At 41.6% G+C, this 21284-nt stretch overlaps 1 protein-coding gene across 1 annotated transcript; it reads left to right on the forward strand.

Moving 5' to 3' along the window:
* Nucleotides 1-426: 426 nt before the first annotated feature.
* Nucleotides 427-9174, forward strand: aldh3b1 (aldehyde dehydrogenase 3 family, member B1). The gene is made up of 10 exons (XM_070982070.1): nucleotides 427-724; nucleotides 1836-2005; nucleotides 2468-2578; nucleotides 2691-2811; nucleotides 4615-4700; nucleotides 4815-4896; nucleotides 5405-5797; nucleotides 6722-6888; nucleotides 6978-7077; nucleotides 7594-9174. Exons 2-10 carry the CDS (start codon nucleotides 1844-1846, stop codon nucleotides 7779-7781), a joined length of 1410 nt encoding a protein of 469 aa, XP_070838171.1. The 5' UTR covers nucleotides 427-724; nucleotides 1836-1843; the 3' UTR covers nucleotides 7782-9174.
* The last annotated feature ends 12110 nt before the right edge of the window (nucleotides 9175-21284 follow it).

The following is a 21284-nucleotide window of genomic DNA, read 5'->3' on the forward strand; positions in this document are numbered from 1 at the left end:
CCTTTTCATTTCTCAGCTGATGTCAGTTATTTTAAGAGTTGTCTGTCTGGCTGGGAGTGTTTTTGAGAGAGCTGTATATGACATTACACACTCCAACCATACTGAACATGACTCATAGTTGCTCATCAAAGTGTTATATAACAAGTTGGGCTGATTCTGAACGATTAAACTCATTCTGCCAGTATGTGGCAATGTGTCATGTCCCACTGTGGACAATGCCAACCTGTGAAACTTCAGTAAACTCATATGCGGAATGATTGAAATGAAGGCTGTGAGGCAGTAACAGATATACTCTAAAGGCGGAAAAAGATCACCGCTGATAGGCCCCTTATGACAGCTGGAGAGTAACTACTGCGGCTAATTGTAATCAATAATTTGGTAAGTTGTCAGTGTGAGGTCTGTGTTAGCTGTAGCTTCCCCGCGTCTAAAAAACGGTGTGTGAAGTGATCGCTGGACGGGAGCACGCCGGGTGGACCATGCAACAAATTCATGTGATCACATGCGGAGATACAGACTGAACATGCAAGGATCTGTCACCCGACAAGTTTCAGGGCTAGTTTTTCAGGATCAGCCCAAACCGTCTCCCCCCTCCCGCATGTATGAGCTCCAAAGTTAACCGGTAATTACAAAAAGGACAACACCCGGAAACAGAAGCACTCCCCAGGTTCAACGTTTCTTCGGCACGGGAGCTGCGGTGCTGGCATTTTGAGAGACGAGACAACAGGTAGGCTTAACACAGCGCTGACATTAACCCTCCTGCTATCATTTTCTGGACTGTGGGTAAAGTTGTAGTTCCCGCGGATGAATATCACAGCCTCAGTGTTCATGGAGAATTCATGTGAGCTCCAGAGAAATGGAGATGGATTTGAAGTCACGAGTCTCTCGTGGAATCGGGAAATAACTTGCTAACACAGACAGGCGTTTTGCTTGGGCTCAGCCTTCTTCAGGCCTCACGAAGGCACCTTACGTTAGCTTTTCGTAAACTTCACATGGGTCAGAAATGTGCATGTTATTCAAACTCTGAGCTCAAACTCGTCTCTTCCCCCCCTCACCGCCGAGCTGCACGCGCTGTCTGACAGTGATGTGTAGCATGTCAGACTGGTGTGCGAAACTTCATTGGGAAATATCACAGTTTATATTTCTTTTTTTTTCCGCAAAATGAACCAGAAGAACGATACATACTGAAGATATCTAATAAAACATCAAGACCTGGTAAATTCGGCGCACGGATTTTTTTATTATTATTATTATTTTTTTTTTTTTTACAGAAGTTTCTTCTCCGTTGCGAAATATTGCGAAATGACTTGTGGCGCGTTGCCAAATCCCTCAGTATCTGGTGGGTTTTCACTTCACTTTTTCAGTGAACTGTTCCACAGATAGACCCGCGTGGTTTTTCCTTGTTATAGCATGAATAGCAAATATTTTCTTTTTTCTTACATTACCCATGCAGCTCTGCCATCTTTCCCCTTCTCATCTGGACAGGCTTAAGACAAACAAGTAGCATCCTGTGTCACAGTGGGGACAGGCTACGGTATATTAGCAGCTACTGTGAGCACAACAGCTACAAAGAGCACTGCAACAAGTCTAACACTTATCATTCTGGGAAAATCGAAGAAGTAATTAATGGGCACACTTTATATATGCAGAAACATACCTGATTCATTGTGCAAATAATGTAACCAGACTGGATTGCTGAAACGACAGTTCAGCATTGACTGTGATTTTTATCACTGTGTGTGTGTGTGTGTGTGTGTGTGTGTGTGTGTGTGTGTGTGTGTGTGTGTGTGTGTGTGTGTGTGTGTGTGTGTGTGCGCGTGCGCGCGCATGTTTTCCAGGTGAAAGGATGGACACCCAGAGTCAGGTTGTGGACAGGTTGAGGTCAGCGTTTAGATCAGGTATCTCAGTCCCAGAGCAGTTTCGCCGAACTCAACTGACCAAGCTAATGTCCATGATCAAAGATAATGAGGAACTGATTTTAAATGCACTGCACAAAGACCTTGCAAAGGTATGAGACTGTCCTCGCATGACACTGCTTCCTTAACACATACTAAATCACACAACCAAAGCAGAATGTTGGCAGCCGTTCGGTCTGGCCCTCATTGCCTTTATAATGGTGAAATTGAACATTTCTTTAAAGCCTGTCGCACAACTGTGTGAAAGTACATGCTACTAAACATTTTCCTTTAAAATGTACCCTAACATAATATTTCCACTCCTTCTTCTGCTATTCTACGTATTTTCTGAAGCCAACTCATTTCAAAATAGAAATGAATGTGGAAAAATAGTAGCACTTTTCTTACTGGTTGGTATTTCATTGATACATTTTAGGTGCAAGAAAAGCACAAAGGCGCACGTTGGCATGGACGCATGCATGATGTTTGAAGAACAGTACAAGCTATAATTTGTTTATCTGCTACAGCTGAGTAAGCACTGACTTGCCTTTCTTCTTGCTGTCCTCACACATCAGCCAAAATTTGAGGCCATCCTGTCTGAGGTTGATATAGTGATCAATGAGGTCCACTACGCCATCAGTAACTTATCAAGCTGGATGAAGCCGGAGTACGCCAGTAAAAGCCTGGTAGGTTTTGGCAGCTGCTTATTTTTGGCTCAGAAATACTGAGCACATATATAGAATTTTCAAAACGCATATATTGCTTTATAATTTGTTTTTTACAAATGTCAATTTTCAGGCCACTAAGTTTGATGACTGTTTTATCCGGAGGGAACCGTTAGGAGTTGTGCTAATCATCGGGCCGTGGAACTATCCTCTGCAACTCCTTCTCTTACCCTTGGTTGGAGCCATTGCTGCAGGTATCATCAAACCAGAGAGAATAAATGACCAACTGTGCAGCACCCTTCATCTACGGGGCTAGAACAGTGGCTTTAAACTCTGGCATTGAAAACAAAACCAGGACTCATGTGTTGGTCCTGCCTGAGTCTTTGGAGCGGACCTCAATTTTCTCCTTAGTGTGCAAACGTGGAAATCAAACTCTCCTCTGCTCCAGAAGTAGAAGCGTTTTCCCAACCTCCAGATTTTTTTCATCACCATTCTAGCCCCATACATGCTTTGGTGCTGAGCAGGTAGTGTAAAATGCATCTTAAGAGCTTTTACACTGAAAATGGCTGAAAAACAACACAATGAGAGCGCTGAGAGTGAACCTCTTCAGAGCTGCTGATGTAAACACAGATGACCTCAGTAAACCCTATCAAACAGGTCTAACCACGGGGCAGTTCACCTGTGTTACATTACCTGAGCTCTGCAAGATGCTGGAGTTAGTCTAACTTTCACCACCTCCTGTGCTGAAACTGTTCCTACAGCATTTTTAAAGCAGGTGTTTGACGGTGTGCCAGATCATGTCCTGAAGATGAGAAATAGATCTCTGCAGACAGGCATCTCCCCCAATGTGTTTTACAGCTGTTACCATTACTAAAGAAACCCAACCTAGCTAGTAATCACTCACTAACTACAGGCCGATATACAACCATCCATCCATCAGTAAGATGCTGGAAAAGATCGTTTCAATGCCAATGAAAGAAAATAACATTCTGGATGAATTTCAGTCTGACTTTAGAACAAACCGCAGCACTGAAACTGCTCTGACTAGAATAATCAGCGAGCTCAGACTAATTTCAGATGAAAATAAGTGCAGCATTTGATACAATTGACCACGATCTATCGTAATCAATCATCTTGAACAGCTGGTTGGTCTTTCTGTCTGTGTGTTAAACTGCTCTGAAACACACATCAAAGGTGGAAATCTTTACGTCAGTCTTGGAGATGATGTGTCTGAGAAACATGACATCTGTTTTGGGGTTACAGGGAGCTGCCTCGGTCCATTACTGTTCTCACTGTACATGCTGCCACTGTGACATCATCAGAGAGCACAATGTATGTTTCCAACACAACTGTTTATCTGTGCTGAACCAAGTGGTACTGCATCTGTAGACTCCATTACAAACTGTCTGTTGGCAATAAACAATGGATGAGCAATAATCTCTTCAAGTTAAACGAGGACAAAACCAAAAAGTCAGCTCTAAAACAGAGAGAGAAACAGTGTTTAATAATCTGGGGAAATTATCTCCCTGGATTAAATCTGAGGTTACAAGTCTTTGTGTAAGAGTGTTGTTAGATGAGATTCAGATCTAAGGTTTAAGTCTCACATCAACAAAGTGACAACCTGAAAGAGTGCAGAAATCTTATCTTTTCACTTGAGACTTTAACTAGCTTTGACTTCCTGATACAGGCCTGAACCTTTGTGCTCTCTCTCGCACTGCTGCACTTCTATTAAATTGTAATTTTCTTGATAATGCATTCTATGTAATCTATTTTAAATGTTATTTTCTTACTATTATTCAGTGGGTTTGATTTTCCATCTTCCTTAACTTTCATTTTCTTTTTTAGGTGAAGCTCTTGGCACATTTGATTTCTTTGTTGTAAAGCGCTTTGAGCCGCATGTCTCGTGTGAATGGAACTACACAAAGTTTATTATTAGTACTATTACAATGACAAAGTGAGGCTAGCGGACTGAGGAGCTACATGTGTCTTGACACAGCAATAGTCGATCATCCTAACATGTGCTGCTGTCGTTACTGACTGTTCCTGTCTTTGACTAGGAAACTGTGCGGTCATTAAGCCTTCAGAGGTCAGCGCTGCCACAGATGGTCTGATAGCAGAGCTCATCCCCAAATATTTGTCTCAGGTAAATCCACTTCTGAGACTAAAAGATTTGCTAATTGTCTTTTTCCTTTTTTTGCTTCTTGGTAAATACATAAATCCAGTGACACTCCAACAATAACCCTTGTCATTGTGGCAGGACTGTTATACAGTTGTTCGTGGTGGAGCAGAGGAGACCCAGGCACTGCTGCAGAATCGCTTTGACCACATCTTCTACACAGGTAATACTTAAAAAAGAGGATGGATCAGATCACTGCATGCCACTCTTTCAACTATGGGTGTTTGTATGCTGCCCTTTACCCTGACCTCAAGACCATATATCAGGGATTTGTCTTTTTTGAGAATCAGAATTGGCTTTATTGGTCGAGTATATGTACACGTCATCTCAGTCTCTTCAATCTGACTCCGCCTTCAAGCTGCTCTCACTGGTGCACACAGTGGAAATAGAGATCAGTTGTAATTTGAGATTCAGTGTTAAATCTTCATATACTCAGTTTTCAACCTGTTAATAATGTAATCACCATTTGAGGCAAAGAAATGCTAAAAACACAAGCGGTATGGTTTTTACTCAGTCAGATCGTGGGACTGAAGGATGCTGATTTTCGTTCATAGCAAGATATCTTGAGTCCTTCCAGCCAGATTGTCATAAAATGTAGAAACAGCGTTCATGCTCACCAGGGGATGAATCCTTTCCACTGTGGGCTCTGATTTTCCGGCTGTGTCTTGTAGGTTCTCAGACTGTGGCACGCAGCATCCTGCAGGCAGCCTCAGTCCACTTGACCCCAGTGACCTTGGAACTGGGCGGGAAGTGTCCTTGCATCATTTATGAACAGAAGAACATCACAGGTGCTGCTCGCCGCTTGGTGTGGGCCAAATTTTTTAACGCCGGGCAGAGCTGCGTGGCTCCAGACTACGTGCTGTGCTCACCGGCCATCCGGGATGCCCTGGTGCCTGAACTGCGCGAGACCCTGAATTATTTCTACAGCAAGGAGCCTCAGAACTGTCCCGACTTCTCCCGCATCGTGTCAGCCCGACACTGGACTCGACTCATGGAACTACTCAAGAGGTCCAGTGGCAAGGTTGTTGTTGGAGGAGAAAACAACCAGGAGGACAAGTACATCGGTGGGCTTAAGAAACAGGAGTGTAGAGTATTGGTTAAAAAGAGAGAGATCGCAGATGTCTGGATAAGGTCCGCCCCACACAGGTGGTTCACAGGAACACCTCGTAATAATGCTGCATGTCCACTTTTCTCTGAATGGGAGGAAAGGGAGCATGGCCGAGCGTGAGAGGGACAAAATACAAAGCTGGCACTGAAATGGGTGTATGTAACTTTAACTGAACACTGATCATAACAGACCAAGTGAGCATTTAGCTGTAAAACCCTGGTGTGTTTTAAACGGAGCCTTTAATTGCTGATGTAATTTAGCATCTCCTTTTTAAGAATAATGTTGTGTTATTTCTTCTTCCCAATGTTACATAATCTCACTTTAAGGCTTGAAAGGCTGGAGGAAAGCAAGCAGACATTTATTTACATTCTCCAAAAATAATGTTTCAGTACAACTCACAAAAACTAATGAGAAACATACGAAAAAGAAGAATAAAACCTGTATACTCATCTCTCAAACTGGCCAGAAGAACAGTCAAAGTTAACTGTTAAATGTAACAGAATGCACTGAGTTGGTATCACTAATCTGACAAATATATCACCTCACATTAAAGCTGCGGTAGGAGTGGTCTTAGAATCCATGTACGGTTAGTTTAACCTCAGGTGAGTGAACAGTTCACAGATGTCTCACCTGTCTGCATTACAGACTAATGTGGGCTGTAGACGTCTGTATTTTAAACTCAACATGTGGCAGGTTTGACTTAAAGCTCAGATACTGTCTAGTGGCGTTCAGGTGATCTCTTCAGCAGCAGGGTGACTTCTCTTATACAGCTTGATAACATTTCAGAGTTTGTGAAATGAAGTTTCATGCACGTAGTTGCTGTAGATTAATCATGTCTTAATGCGTCTTCTGATGTTTTCTGTCATTGTGCTCTCCTCAGCTCCCACAGTGCTGGTGGATGTGGCTGAAGATGATGCACTCATGCAGGAGGAGATTTTCGGCCCCATCCTGCCCATCCTCACTGTTGAGTCTCTGGAGAAAGGCATCGAATTCGTCAACCGCAAAGAGAAGCCGCTGGCCCTCTATGTTTTCTCTGAGGAGTCCTCTGTAAGAGCGCAGAACTCTGCAGCCTCCCACATCACACCTCTGCACATACTGACTTGGCTCTGACGTCACATTGCCTTTCCTTTCTCAAGGTGGTCAACACGGTCCTGGAAAATACCAGCAGTGGAGGATTCTGCTCTAACGACGGGATCGTCCACATGTCCCTGCCAAGCCTGCCCTTCGGAGGTGTAGGTAGGTTTGACCTTGCCTTTTCTTTTGTTCCATACAGTCCGCCCCGTCTGTCCTGCCTTCACAGTACATTTACAATTACAATTTGTTATTTGGCAGACGCTTCTACCCAAAGAGACATACAAATGCGATTTTCATACATCACAAGCAGGGTTTTTTTTTTTTTTTAAGAAGGAAGGTGATCAGTAAAGAGCTTAGTCTTTAGTCTTTTTCTAAAGATCAAGAGGGACTTTACATGATACTCACAGTCCTTACCTTTGCTTAATTATGTTTTGGTGGCTATAAACAGCATTTTAATATGAAAATCCTCCTGTCAGAAAACTTACTTGGCTGACAGATGGGAAGGGGTTTAACACTATTTAGGATTTTGCTTTCATATAAAATTATTAACAACTATGTATTACTACTGAACTACTCAAACATCTTCTGAGTGGCTTTTAAAAGGTGATTTGCAGCCTGAGTTATGAAGATGCTTGTTTGTTTTGACTGGCGCTGTGGTGTTTTTACCCCTGCGTTCAGGGTCCAGTGGCTGGGGCAGTTACCACGGCCGCTGGGGCTTCGAGGCGTTTAGCCACCGGCGGGCCTGCATGCTGCGCGGCTGGGCTTTGGAGAGACTCAACAGCCTGCGCTACCCTCCTTACCAAGATGATAAACTGAGCTGGCTGCGCTGGACCACCTCGCCGAAGAGCAGCTGCTCACTTATGTGATGACAGGCAAGGGGGGCGCTCGCGTATGTGGGTGTGGGTGTGAAGATAGTGGAGCCTTTTATGCTGTATACATGAATGTGAATGATGGGGAAATGTATCTGGAAATAGGATCGTTCTTTTTTTAATCTGTTGGGAAGGTCATTTGTGTGTTTGCTGTATGTTAACAGCATGAGGCAGAACAAAGTAACATTGAAGAAGGAGTGAAAGGGATTCCGAGGGCATGGAAGACCGGTATAACACATACTTAGAAAACAAGCCTTAGAGGAATGCAATTACAGGCCATTTAGCACAGCACCTGTTGTGTCGGAGGTCATTGAAAGATATGTAACAGAACAACTAACTGGCCACCTGAACAGCATCTCATCCCATGCAGTTTGGTTTTCGATCCAGCCGTTCAGTGGAAGCTGCTAGCTGCTAGCTGCTATCTGCGGGAGAACATGACATCTAAACTAGATTTGGGGCCATGTTCTTAGATCTAAAAAAAAGCCTTCGACGCTGCAGATCATAGTATTCTACTAGCCAAGCTTTCACTGTTCAGCTTCTCTGCTAATGCTGTTAAATGGGTGCAGTCCTCTGCGGAAGGCAGAGCACAGAGAGTCAACGTAAATGGTGAACTATCAATGACCAAACAGTAAGCTGCATGTGCGCTCAGGGCAAGGTGGCCTTTGTCCCACAGCGGCTAAGAGTCCGTCAACACTATTGTGTATTTTGTGCATTGATGTTGTTGTCTTGAAGTGTGCTCTGCTGTATGCACTCTTACTCTTGTTCCTGTTTTAATGGGTTTTATGTGTCTTTTGTAGCTGCCATTACTCCTGCCCAGGGACTGCGGCTAAAACTCAGCCTGGATGGCTGAACGGGCACATTTACAGGAATGTTCATTAACGTGCACCGGCCCTGTAACTTTAAACTGTGTAAATAAATGCTGGGTAATAGTGCACTGTTTTGTGTTTGTGCACTTTCCATCATGCAAGCAAAGCAGACTTCTATAATGATAATAATTTTGTATCTATTGTGCTTTTAGAAGATGTCATGTCCTGTATTTTCTCCTGACTGTAGAAGAAATCCTCCATTTTCTCAGTGAGTTGTTTGCAGGCTTGTACTTCACTTTCAGCAGATGTATTCTGGTTAGCAGGTCAGACAAAATAGGCCTATTTAGATTAAAAAAAAAAAAATGCTAGGATTCCTCCACCTGCCTAAGTTTGTCCTGACCCATCTGACAGCATCATTTTATTTAACAACAGTGTTTGGTCATCATTGTAAATCTTTTTTTAATGTTTTGATTGATTGGTTTGTTTTCTCTTGGTGTCAGAAGAGATCCACATGTTACTGTCTGTATTTTAATACTGTGTTTCCATGATATACTGTAAATAAATTTGAAATTTTATCAACTATTATTTGAAAGCTGCTTTCTTCAAGAACAGAATCTGGTCCTTATTTGTCCACATTCTAAGCCTCAGTGAGCACATGCTGCCAAAGGACAGTTATATGTTAATTGGCAAGATATGCAATGAAGTCTTTTCCCTCCCTCCCTTTTTTAAGGTCTACTCACCTTTTTAGAATATGCAAATTATAGTCTTAATTTTAACATGTTTCATTGTTTAACTTTGTTCCATCATTTTTAGGTCCTTTTCATTTTATTCTTTAGGCTATTGTGAAGTACTTTGTAAGCTCTTCAATATCAATCCATTTTATTTGAAGTGGAGAATCACCATGCAGCATGGTCCAAATACACGTCACAGGAGGATAAAACACACAGCAGACAAATGTTTAAGTAATGTTAAATTAAAACAGCCACATTAAAAAAATCAAAGTGATAACCTCTCTGATGTTTGATGATGATAAAAGTATTGAGCATCAAATATGCTCATCACTTTATGTGACTGGTTGTAAGGCCAGGTGAGGGTTTTATTTCTATACATAAAAACTCTAATGTGAGTGGAAAGGTTTGTCACATCAAAAGGTGTGAAATGTGTTTTGGGATGTATCCCGTCTGGGTCCTGGGTGCTCAGCACAGTGTGGGAGTTACGCGCTAAGATTCCTTGCTAGGAATTTTAAGGCTAAGTTAGGAGCTCTCTTAGAGGACTCTAAGAAGCTTTGTGAATACGGGCCCTGGAGTTTTTCAGTGTTTGGTACAATCAAAGGATGTAATAGACGTACTCCACCACCAAGTGGCGCTGCAGTCCAGCAAACATGGAGGAAAGGTGCTGATATACCTGCAATGCTCCTGAGCTTTTTAAATAGAGGCAACGGAACAAACACATAGCTTGGTTAGAATGTTTTTAATGAAGCATTAGTGAGCAAATATAAACCTTTTAAAAACCAGTTTCCCTCTTTTCAGTTGGTCTAACATTTCCAGAGCATCTAACATTACATTGTCACATTATCTCTTTTTTCTGTCTCTGCGTTTTTATTGCAAAATCACTTTAACACACACATATGATTTATAATTTATTATGATGTAGTAATCGCTGAACAATGAAATGTCAATTCATAACAGAGCACATTTTCATTCAACTTAGAGGTACATTAGATCACATTCTTATACTGTTCTTCTCAGCTCACATGACTCACTGGGTTCCTCAGTCGATGGCCAATCTCACAGTTCTCATGTGCAACTATCAACTTCATCTGTGGAGACTGCTCGAGCATGATGTCTGGAAGAGAAACTCTTTACTGTCACTCTGTGAGAAAAAGTCTCACTCCATTTCAGGTAACCTAATTTCATCCAGCTCAGATGTTGAAGCCGAACTATACAGTATTTTTATATTAACATTCGATCTAGTTTGCAAGGTGTCATTTATGGAGATGAACCTGCAGTTCATGGTAGTCTTTTAGCCTCTTTTAGCTCATTTTTTTTGGTTTCTCACCACGCAAGCTCCCTTTTCCAGGTAAACTAGGCAACTATCGCGTGAAAGCTCCACTGAACCTACTGTAGACGACTGGCTCACCAGCAAATGCAAAGCTAACAACCAGCTTGTGAACATGGTCAAGCATTTAGCATATAGAGAAATGGATGTTTTTGTCAAGAGCTGGAGGAAACCAAACCAGAGCTACTGTAAAGTGGAGTAAATATTCAGCTTAGATTTGTCAGGTGTCCAGAAACACAACTGCCAATTGAATATTGTACTGTTAACACAGTAACGTGCATGATTACAATTTAAAATTGTGATAATATGTCATTGTTGTGTACACATCTTTTTTGTTTCCCAAGGGGCAACATGAATAAATAAAAAATAAATGCCACTTTAGAAACATGACTCTAAAGCAGCTTTATGAAACTGTAGCATGCAGCCCCCTTCAGCAAACACCTGAAAACCTAACCTAACCAAAGTTTCTACCACTACCTCTAAGAGTGCTGCTATCACTACATATACTCTTTCTCTATACAGCATCCGTCCCCCAGTGCACCTATTAACCTCGGTGCTTCAGCAGCAGAGCTAGGCTACCACTGTTATGCTATGAATTTTTAAATAGGGAGTGAAAATGTTCATGTGTTCACCACAAACCATTAGTTCCCTCCTTTGGCTCATTTGAAAAGCACATTTATTTAAGCTGCTTGTGTAGGTGTGTGTGTACAGAACATGTTATCTAGAGGACATGTTTACTTTATATCTCCCCATCACACCTGCATCACTCACTCACTGCTGTCTCCTCACCTTTCTCTCTCCATTGTTGATACAGCTGTGTGCGTTATAAATTTACCTGATAAAACCAATCAATCCACTGCCACGCTATGTTATTCCCAAATATAGAACAAACCATTAATCTCCAGAGACTTTGTGAATATAACATGGTAAATGCAATCAATCAAATGATGCTTATCTGGACTTTCTTATGCACTGATAACACTTCTAAAGACAACATGCAGAGCAGATGTTCACAAACAGTCTTTCACCAAAGTCATCATAATATAATATAAAAGAAAGCTACCAGTTAGCAGACTTGAATGGGATACAGAGAATATGTGTGCGTGCGTGTGTGCGTGTGTGCGTGCGTGCGTGCGTGCGTGCGTGCGTGCGTGCGTGCGTGCGTGTGTGTGTTGTACTGGTCAAACTCAAACAACATGTTAATCAATGAGCTGGTAGGTGGATTTTATGACAAATCTTAGCTAAGCTAACCTGCTTCTGGTGATAGCTTCTTATCTACAATACATACACGAGAGTGCTATCACTCTTGTCATCTAACTATCCTCCAAACAGCAAATAAGTGTATTTCCCAAAATGTCAAACTATTCCTTTATTGTCGGACAGAGGTGAAATTGATTATTGGGCAGATCACACGAAGCACAGATGAAGCTAAAAAGAAAAATGCATGTAATTACTTCTTCATTTACTCTCAGCCTCTCTCTTCCTCTTGTGTAGAAACTCTGAGCAGGACTGAGTGCAATTAGCAAAAATAAAGCAGTATTTGTTTCATGGAAGTGATTCCAAGCCATGATACAATGGGGAAATTAACGGCATGTATCTCTTTCTGACACAAATTCAATACACATCTTAATACGTTTCAGTGGACCTGAGCTGCATTTAATAGGCCCGTGTCTCAAAAGGATTCATTCCTGTTTCGCTCCAGTAACACATAGGTGTAAACTCTCTATGTGTACTGTATACAGCAGTGGATTACATGCGAGCATGCACATGCAGCCATCCTTAGACATTCACTGCACACAAGCACATGCTAAATGCGCAAAATATGCACGCAGTGACTTGATGCACACTTATGTATGCACACAGACAATAAAATGCCCTCACACAACACGCTGCAAACACACGTCTTTCTCTCTGAGCCCCCAGCAAGCCAAAGGTTTCTGCAGCAAATGATTGAATGATCTAATTATAAAGCGGGGGAACGATCCGGTCTTATTTACTACCAGTATTCATTACGTATACTGGTGCAATTTAACAGGAGGAATTTCAATAGAGATGTGTAACATATGGAGCAAATTAATACAATATGGATTCAGCCCTTCTGGGCTAAAATACTGGCATGACAGCTTTGAGAAAGATCCACTCACATGCATGCATAAACATACATAAAGTCTCATCATCTCTTAAGGGAGCAATAGCTGTTTTTATTGTATAGCCTGAGAGCCAACTTTGAAATATACCTTTTTAATCCACCTGTCATTATGAGGATACAGCTCTGTCCAGAGTGGAAATCAACAGGACGGAGAAAACAACACCAAGATGTAATTTGCAAAATTATGGCTGAACAGTTGTCCAAAACCCTGAAATCTAGTAAGAATGATATTTTTAGATCATTGCTTAGAGTTTGCAAAGTTTCCCTGATGTAAATGCAATGATTCAAACAAAGGGCTTTACCTTTTCATCTTACCTTTGTCTTCATTCCCAGCTGAACACTTGTCCTCTGACAGTCCAGAAATGTATTGTTCTAAAGGAGATTAAAATCCCCAAAGACCAAAAATAAATAGATAAATCACCTAAAAACTAAACTTGTTTTTTATTTTTTTAACAAACACATACACATTGCCCAGTTATTTCTGCATAATTTAACTATTTCCCTTTAGGCCACTGTAGCACTGAGGTGTAATTGTGCATATGTGCATGTATACAGTGTACGCCACTTCCGGGGAGTAGGATTTACCATACGAATACCTAAAAATAGGCACAGACAAGAATCCATGCACATCTTGCAGGGCAATGACTGCAGACGATCATGTTACTCGTTACTTGTTTCGTGTAATTTACAGTATTTACTGTGCAGGGAAAGACTTAATTCCCTGACTTTGGCCTTTAACTTTTGGCAGGACCTCCTCCCAGGCAATGTAATGAGACAAACAGCTGGAACAAATGTTCCTTCCTTTGCTGTTGTTCTATAACCCATGAGCCTCATGGAGGGTTGTAAATGAATGAGTATGGTTAAAACACTAGTAGCTAGCTGATCGGACACACTAGTACAAACACAAAACAAACACATTAAAAGTACTAATCCTGTCCCTTCCTGTTCACGGAGAAGGTTTCCTACCAGCCACCATGCCTGACACCAGAAATGTATCTGAGTGGAAAAGACAAACCTTTACGCTACTTTCATTTGGCCAACAGACACAAACACACAAGGGAGAAATATGGGGTTCAGTGTCTTGCTCAGTGTCTTGTGGAGAGGATGAGCTGGGAATCAGACCACTGATCACATGATTGATGGACGACCAGTTCCATCACCTGAGCACAGCTGCCCCACATGTGACAAAGAGTTGTGCTTGGTGGGAACAGGGTGCTCTTCTCTACTGTGGCTCCACATTGTGATTGAGTCTGATTAGATCTTCCATTTTTCACAGTAAAATGTGCAGCTTTACATGCTCTAGAATCCAAGAATGAAAAAAGACAAGCAGACAGTTTGGCCTCCGTTCAAATAGTAGCTCCATGCTAAGAAGCAATGCTAAAATCAACGGAGCAATTCAGGTGTTTTTGTTGTTATTGTCAGTGCTGACATCTTGCTGTCTGCACCTGACTCATTTGGGTTTGCATCTACAATATTTGCTGTTAGACGGACAGAGAGACTAGCAGCAAGAGAGGACATTGAATGAGGTCAATTGGGAGGGAGGGACGGAAGGAGGGAGAGGTGAGATGAGCCTGATCAGACTAATAAAAACTGATTGGATCTGCAGTAAAATGGTGGATGGTGTGCTGCCTTTTGTCACCCCGACTTCTCGACCTGGGTGTTGCTTCCAATTTTTACCAGCCACACATCATTTCCAGGGTGGCCACTCAGATATTTCTCCCTTTCCTTTGTTATTGCAGTGTCAATTTGTGTTATTGAAATACAGTGGGGTATTTGTAGAAAGATGGAGGACTGGATGAGCCAACCAAAATGACACTGCTGGTGTGCATAAAGCCAATGGTTGATAACAAAATAAACCGCTTAACAGATTTAAACAGATAGAGCAGATAGAAAAGTACCTGTTCTGGACAGAAACCTCCTCTCTGGGACAGCCCAGGCGCCACTATATCAGAATGCAGGCTAACATTAGCAGCTCTGTCCTGTTCTTTATTTGTTTTGAGGGAGTTTATATTCCAGCAACACCAATAAAACTTGCATAATGTTTTGCAAATTAATTAAAGAAAGGAAGGAAGCGGGCAGCACGGTGGAACAGCAGGTAGTGCGCGTGCCTCACAGCAAGAAGGTTGCAGGTTCGATCCCCGTTTTCTGTGCTAAGTATGCATGTTCTTCCCATGCATGTGTGGGTTCTCTCCGGGTACTCCGGCTTCCTCAGATGCTCATTAGGTTACTTGGTGACTCTAAAATTGCCCCTAGGTGTGAGTGTGAGTGTGAATGGTTGTTTGTCTTGTATGTTGCCCTGCGATCAACTGGCAACCCTGCCTCCCGCCCGTCGACAGCTGGGATAGGCTCCAGTCCCCCCGCAACCCTGAAAGGGATAGGCGGTATAGAAAATGGATGGATGAAAGGAAGGAAGCTTTTCTACCTGGGACATGTAGCTTTAGCCTTCTATTAGCATGACATCATGGAGGGATTCTCATTTCAATTCAGATTAGCTGTAATCATCAAGGCATGCTGGAAATACAACTTTTAACCACCTCATGGAGTTTTAGGTTAGCGTTAGCTCACAGCAGATAGCTACAGGTAAAAAAAATCTGCTAGTGACAGTCGTCATTTCATCCAACACAATCATCAAGAACCGGAAGCTTGCTTTTGTTGACTTCAGTGTGAAATTGAACCTTTTTCTTTGGCACAAATGTCAAGCTGCAAATATCCCAGCTATCATTTCAAACTGCATGTATGACGTAGAGCAGGATGCTTGACAGCTGCTTGAAAGCTGATAATGAAGATCACGCAGCATGAAAGGAATTTGTAGTATGTTTTAGTTGCTAACTTGATTGTTTTCTTTTTCTTATTCATCTTTTTCTAATTCTTCAGGGTATCATTATTGTAATTGAATATAATCATTATTATGGTGATAAATATTCTGGAGCCATAAGGACACAGGAGGAAAAAGTAATAAGGAATTAGCCTTAAATGGATTAGAGCAATGTTTCAGCACTTCCCACCAGGTGTGTTGTCTTTGCTTATCCCTGGAGAACGTGGCGACAGCTGGAGTGATGTCTCCTATTTTGTTTGGCAAAAACTGCTCCCTTGGTGGTTATCTAGATCTAGAAAATCCTTCCATGTGATTTTCAGATTAGATCCACTGACAGCAGGCATCTTTAAAAGCTGCACAAAGCCAATGTCGGTGGACACCTTGATGATCGTCGCTGTGTTGTGGGCTGATGCCACAGAGATATTGTCACTGCTAATATGCTGTGAGGGAAAACCCAGAGCTCAAATCATGCCTTTAAGAAATCCACCCTAAATGGAAATGCACATGTTACTCGTCTTACACAGCTCATCCTGCAGAGTCAAATCTCTCCCAGAGCTCAAAGGAGACAGCCAGCACTCGAATCTGGGGTTTTCAGGCAAACGAGTGACGACTCTCCAGCGACAGTAACTCATACACAGAGTTTTTGAAGCTGTAGGATGTAAAATTTTTATATCCACATAATCTTTGCTGCTGTGTATATGTAATTGTTTTTCTCAGCTATGCTGTGAGTCGGTGCAGCAGTGCTGAAATTAGCGCAGAAATAAAACCCAGTATCATCACTGGCCTGAGGTGTCCTTAAACTTTCCCTCTGGAACTGTTTTTGGCAAGCAGTTCCTGAAAGTGACTGAATAGCAAAAACTTTTCTCAGTAAATACTGACAACCAGCAAGTGGCATCAGAATGGGAGATGGAGAGAACTGGCTGAAGGGGTACACATGGGCTGATACTGGCCTTTCATTAGAGTGTTCCCTGGCATTAAACATGCCAATGATGCTCATCTAAGGATCCAGACCCAGGGGCGTGTCCCTGTATCTCGACTGGTAGAGTTCATACCATATATTAAGGCTGAGTCTTTACTGCAGCGGGCTGGGTTCCACCGCGGGCTCCTTTGCTGCATGTCTCTATCTCCAGCTGCCACTGTCAAATAAAGCAGGATATGACAAAAAAAAGACCCAAACTCTGACCTGTGGTGTATCAACCTCAGAGGAGATCATTATAAATGGATTTTGCCTTATAGACCATGTAAATGTTGGTCAGTTGGTCAGTCCGCCACTTTGATCCAGAAATATCTTTACTCTTGGATGGAGTGTTACGAACATCCACAGACATTCATGTTCTCCAGAGATGTATTCTGATGCGAGTGATTCCCTGACTGTCCATCTAGTGTCCACATATTCACTTCAATTTCATGCGGTGAAATATCCATCCATCCATCCATTATCTATACCGCCTATCCCTTTCGGGGTTGCGGGGGGCTGGAGCCTATCCCAGCTACAATGGGCGAGAGGCGGCGGTGAAATATTCCCCAGTGTTTTTTCTGGTGACGTCACGAGGTTCACATCAGTGCTTTTGAGTGGAATGCCTTGACAACTATGAGATGGCTTGTCATGAAATTTGGTGGAAACATTCCTGCCCCCCTCAGGATGAACTCATAGCTTTGGTAACCTGTTACCTTTCATCTAGCACCATCATCAGGTCAAAGAGCATGTTTTTTGGTTATGACTTCACACACACACACACACACACACACACACACACACACACACACACACACACACACACACACACACACACACACACACACACAAAAAAAAAACCAAAAAAACAAAACACCCTGTAGACCACTTATTTTCACACATTTACAATCCACACTATTACATTTAATGAGTATGAATTTCTTTTATGATCAGGCCTTACTTTTCACAAACTGACCGATCACAGAAAAGGAGGCATGAACAACAAGCATTTCCATCTGGCTATTAATGAACTTCCACTTCCTTCATATTAATACATCCCCAGTCTGAGAAATATTCTGTATTACTTGTATGGACACATATGTATAGATATTTTATATTATCATCAGTTACATTTATGCCCAGCAGAGATCCTTCAAACTGTGTTCCAAACCAGAATTTTCAGTGTACACATTCATTTTGACAGTTACATGAGTCACCTGGCCATCATGGTAGAATGGTTAAGGATAACTGAGGTAATGACCAGGTGATATTGCTCTGTGAACCATGCAGCAGTCCAGCGTCACGTCAAGGCGGGCGGTCTTCAGTGTTCAGCGCGGTTCAGGTGTTTGACTACCTGCACTACTGAAGGACAGATAAAGGTCAAACAGACATTTTATTCCGTGGTGCTCTGTCACACTTTGTATGAGTAGTGTATTTTTTTTATTATGTTTCTAGTGCTAATGGCACTGTGCAGACCAGCACTGCACATTAGATATCCTCTGAGCATTGTCCAAATTCAATGGTGATGTAATACCAAACCCAAGTCATTTGTCACAATCCTTAACATTTGTCATCATGTGTCACCATACACCTGAAAGAAGAAGAAGGGCAGATCAATACCTTTCTCTTATCTGTCAGCAGCTGGTTATCTTATCTTATCTTATCTTATCTTATCTTATCTTATCTTATCTTATCTTATCTAGACTAAACAAACAAGAATTTGACTGACTTTTCTTCTGGTGTTTAAAACCTTTTAAAGGAATGATACTCCGATCAGCCTCAGCTTCTGTTTAGTGCTAATTAGTGAACATTAGCATGCTAACATGCTAAACTAAGATGGTGAATAGAGGTAACATTATACCTGCTACCTGCTACTGCTCATTCTGAGAATATTAGCTGATATTAGCATGCTAACATTAACGCACTGCTTTGCCTAAATATAACTCACAGAGCTGCAGCCATGGCTGTGGACTCTTTCTAAGCGTGAAAACATTTAAATGTATTTTTCCATCAGTTTCCTTTCAGTTTAAATATAGTGACAGGAGATCTGGCTCTGTTTAGTGAGCCGGATCATTTGGCTGACCTCAGCCACTTCTTTCTACAAATTTATCTATTATTAAATGTAATAATACTAAACCTTTAATATCCAGAATACCATGATGTTACATTACATTTGGTATAAATACCTTAAATAGCCTAATTGACAAGCTGGTTATTTAAAAAGCATCAACTACTACTACATGTATATTGAAAATTTTATTAATATTAAACTAGATTTTGTATGTTAACGACTGATGCAATATACAATAGTCTCATTGGCTTGGCACTGTTATTACCAAAGTGAGACATTTCTGGATTGTATCTAACAAATACGTTACAGGATCATTCAATTATTCTGTCTTCTATTCACAAAAACAGAAGAAATAAACCCTCAGGTGGGAACTGGCTCTCATTGTTCACTTAAAAGAGCGAGCTCATAGAGACGAGTCGTTCGTGACTGCCATTAGTTGCATAAGAGTCATAAACCAAAGTACTACGGAATGATATTCCAGCTTTGATTCTCAATAGTTCTTGATTGCCAAAGGAGGCTGATTGCAGGTTCTATTTTTTTAGAGGGGAAACAATAAGTGATACAGAAACTCCAACCACTGTTATATTAAAGAAGTGGACACATAAATGAGTAATCAGTGATCAACCATTGTTTTGTAATGGATGCCACAGCTGAGGATGGCTGATTGAGGGTCAGCTCCATGACCCTGACCTAGAATAGGCAGGTACAGCTAACTGAAACATATTGATGAGACTCTGGATGAATGTTGCTCCGGTCTGACAGGGAGAGTAATTATTATTATTTTAAATATATTTAGAGATAATGTACTTTGACAATAAGGAACATATCACAGGTCCTTTGACAAGTGTATCCGCACACTCCAAACACAGACACCACATTGCTTTTTATAGGGGTATGACGTCTTTCCGAACAATTTGTTTTGAGACGTGTTTGACAAGGTCAAAACCATCGTGTTTCTGGCTGTGGCCACATTACAAAGAACCTTTAGAATAAGATGAGTGAGACAGTGTTTGATGACATAAATGGTGACCAGCTGGCCATCGGTTCACTATAAGTTCAATGATTGGGGGAAATTCTGATTGGATTGGACACTTGAAGTCTGTCATCATCTGTCTGACATGTTCAGAACCTCTTAGGGTGTGTACTGAGGTATTGAGGTAATGTGGTGTGTGTGCATCTGTCTGTGCACATCTGTATGTTCCATCCACTTCTCTGAATTATACTCTGTCCCAACTGTGTATATCTGCATCTGTATGGAGGCCAACTGTAATTTCCTTCATGCTTCCTCAGCCCTGACTCCCACTGCACCAGGTGGAATTGAGTCTTTCGGAGAAGCTCAGAAAACTCCCTTGTGTGATAAAACACACACAATTCTTCACAAAGGTGAAGAATTCGCAAGCGTGGTCCCCGGACAGCTGTTTGTGTAGGCAGATACGCCCTCGTGAGGAAGCGCTGTGTTTGTTGTACCAGCATGATGGTTCTTGGGAAAATGTTGCTGAAAACACAGTTCAGTGTAGTTAGAAGGTAATGTTTGCACTGTTCAAAATCTTAACGTAGCATGTTAGCATGCTGCTAATTAGTACAAAACACAAAGCAGAGTGGAGGCTGATGGGATTTTTTGGGTATTAAGTTAAAAATTTGGACCTGATGATGGTGTTAGATGAAATATTAAGCGATCCTTACAGCTGTGCTGCCAGCATGGCCAAGTCTGTTGCATTGCGACAGCATGATGTGCTGCAGTCACATTACCATTCAAATGCAGCTTATTACTGCCTCTATCTGTTATGCTGTTCCTTTGTTGTGGGATTAGATTGCACATGATAATCAGTGGTCCCTGATCTTGTTTGGCCCTTACAGTGAAGCCAGGTCTGCTTGGGACCCTTCATCAAAAGTTATGGCTCCAGTGCGAATATGAAATATCAACAGTTTAAAGATTGATTTTTGATTTTCAGATTGTTTTATTTGGGGTATTTGAGGGAGGCCTGAAGAGATGGAAGTATATAGTGTTTCAAAACAAAAATAATCACATTACAGAAAAGTCAGAAAAAATGAACAAAAATACATTTGAGTAATAGATTTTTTTTTCTTTTTTTTTTTTAAGATCCCCTTTAAATCATCTTACTACCCCCTAGATTTAGTCTGGGACCCATTTGGAAGCCCTGATCCCCAGGTTTGGAACCACTGTGGTCAACATTAGCCTATGTCCAATGAGTGATGGAGGACACAACAGTCCACAAAAAAGAAAGACACAGTGCTCACAGTGTTTACATCCCATAAAATCTACTGTGCGACTAAGTGTACATGAGCGTGAAGAATCACGAAAATGTCTGAAATGCAAAGCGTAACATTGAGTTTCTCCTGCTGTTTGTGTCGCTCACAGAGCAAGGGAGAGATGTGTTGTCACAGTCTGTTGCTGCAGTGATTATTTAAAGTATAAATTTATCATGCTACTAGGCCACCCACCTGCAGAGTCACACAAACAAAGTGTGAATACATCACAGCTGAAAATCAAATTGCACCCAAGGTGACGCGAGCCATAAAGATGAGACAAACCATGATGTGATCTGGTCCAGCTTTGAAGGCAGCCCTGAAGCTGAAAATATAACCGTGTCAGTATTATTAGTGATTTGCTTTGGCACATTACAG

This window comes from Chaetodon trifascialis, chromosome 15 (assembly GCF_039877785.1).
Source record: "Chaetodon trifascialis isolate fChaTrf1 chromosome 15, fChaTrf1.hap1, whole genome shotgun sequence".
NCBI classification, from domain to species: Eukaryota; Metazoa; Chordata; class Actinopteri; order Chaetodontiformes; family Chaetodontidae; genus Chaetodon; species Chaetodon trifascialis.

Bases quoted from the DNA above. Each gene is read 5' to 3' on its own strand.
- aldh3b1 (XM_070982070.1), top strand. From the start codon at position 1,844: ATGGACACCCAGAGTCAGGTTGTGGACAGGTTGAGGTCAGCGTTTAGA. The intron at 2,812-4,614 runs GTATCATCAAAC...GTCTTTGACTAG, and splicing joins GGTTGGAGCCATTGCTGCAG to GAAACTGTGCGGTCATTAAG. The intron at 4,701-4,814 runs GTAAATCCACTT...TCATTGTGGCAG, and splicing joins TCCCCAAATATTTGTCTCAG to GACTGTTATACAGTTGTTCG.